At 36.8% G+C, this 1,890-nt stretch overlaps 1 protein-coding gene across 1 annotated transcript; it reads left to right on the top strand.

Annotated features, from left to right (window-relative positions):
* The first annotated feature begins 245 nt into the window (after nt 1-245).
* On the top strand, nt 246-1,628 carry LOC121228181 (uncharacterized). Its single transcript, XM_041111443.1, has one exon. It carries the CDS (start codon nt 1,136-1,138, stop codon nt 1,520-1,522), a length of 387 nt encoding a protein of 128 aa, XP_040967377.1. The 5' UTR covers nt 246-1,135; the 3' UTR covers nt 1,523-1,628.
* Nucleotides 1,629-1,890: the final 262 nt, after the last annotated feature.

Genomic DNA, 1,890 nt, shown 5'->3' with positions numbered 1-1,890 from the left:
AAATTCAAACATAATAATATTAACAATTAACTTTCATCAAATCAATTCTAAAATTCGAATTAAACAATAAAAAAATTAACACTTTTATTTTTAAATACCAAAATATAAAACTTTTATTAACTACAAATACCATGATTCCATTGTTAAGAATCAAATTCCATACTAAACCAATATATAAAGGGAAAAAACACATATTACAACTGAATGAACTAATACAACGTGGTGGAATAACTGTCTTTGATCTGCTCACCACAAAATTTCCCGTTATTTCGTTTTCAGTGCTCTGTGTTCACTCACCGCCATCAAATATGACTGCGTCACACCTGACACATTAAAACGGACGTTTTCAGTTTTTATCTTTTTAATATTAATCGTTGAAAACGTTTAGGCTGATGCCTTAACGACTCATCCCCAATTCAGTTTCTTGTTCGGATAAAGCCACCCCCATTTCCTTTCTCCCTTTGACCTGGAAATCCCATAATCCGTTTTTTTTCCTTTCAATGCTGTGCTATTATTCTTTTTCAAGTGTTCAATCATTTTTCTCCGTTTCAGATAGGTTAGATTGAAGGAAGTTATTGAAATCCCGATTATCAACAGAATCATTGATTTTGAATCGGATATCAACTCTCTGAACAACCCATCTTTCATTTCCCAAGTTTATTCGCTTTTTGGCATTGAGGAAATATACGAAGCTTACAATTTGTGGGAGTGGGGAGCTTTGATTCTTGTCTTAGTAGCCTTGTTGTCTACCATAATCAAAACACTCAAAATTTTGATAATCAGATCTCGCCGGCGTCATTCTTTACAGTCTCAACCTCTTCTAGATGATACAGATTTTGACACTGGCACCGATTCTTCCTGCGTATCTTCAGATGACGAACTAGAATATGAGGAGCCATCGACATCTCACGAATGGCAACAAGTTGATGAAAATTTTCGGGTTAGAGGCTCGGGTTATCTCATCGACCACCAATTGGGAAGCCGTAATTTTACCCTACAAAAGAGACTAAGCAGTATTGGGGGTTTGTTTTCTTGGGCTGAAGAGGTGACCGGCGGAAATAGCGTGGTGAAGCTGTGGGACAATCTAGGGATAGGTTTCCGTTTGGACCTGGATGACAATCACAACGTTTTAAACATGTATGACGCTAATAAAGAAACAAAGCTCACATCAATTTTTGGTAGGGATTCCGTCATTCATGCGGTTTCAATATCGTCCTCATCGACGGCAATCGTTGTATCTGCTGGCGCTGACTCGTTATCTTCACGAGTAGCCGTCAGCGCGTGGGATAGGAGACTTCATTCTTCTTCACCGGCAATTCTATCAGAATGGAGGCCCACAAGATCGATTGAAAAAATCACAACAATCAATACCAAAGGCATGGAGCAAGTTTACATCAAGGGTGATGTAGTGGGGAAGTTAACGGTTGGCGATATGAGGAAGGTGAGCTCATCGTTGATGAACTCTAACGTTGAAACTTGGTGGGATGCTGATGCCGATTATCATCTCGAACGAGTCAATTAACACATATACTCAATATAGGAAAAAAGGTTGAATGTACAAAATGTGGATTTGGATAGTAAAATAATTAATTTACCCTTTTAATAAATCGAAACTTAATTATCGTGCATTTAGTATTATGGAAAAAATTCATTTTCCATCTAAAAATGTTTAATTTGTATTGGTTAGTGTTAAAAAAAAAATCCAATCGGTCTTTCCATCCTAATGTCAACCTCAGCTGTATATTTTCTTTCCATTTCCCTTCCCAACGTCAAGCCATTGATGATATCAACCCTTATCATCTTCCTTATTGCTTAGCAAATAGCATAGTTGTATACAAATTCATTTCATCTTCGTTGTTAGCTTGTTAGACAGGAAGAATTTTCTCTAGA

This window comes from Gossypium hirsutum, chromosome A04 (genome assembly GCF_007990345.1).
Source record: "Gossypium hirsutum isolate 1008001.06 chromosome A04, Gossypium_hirsutum_v2.1, whole genome shotgun sequence".
Taxonomy (NCBI): domain Eukaryota; kingdom Viridiplantae; phylum Streptophyta; class Magnoliopsida; order Malvales; family Malvaceae; genus Gossypium; species Gossypium hirsutum.
This window is presented reverse-complemented; position numbering and strand designations above follow the sequence as displayed.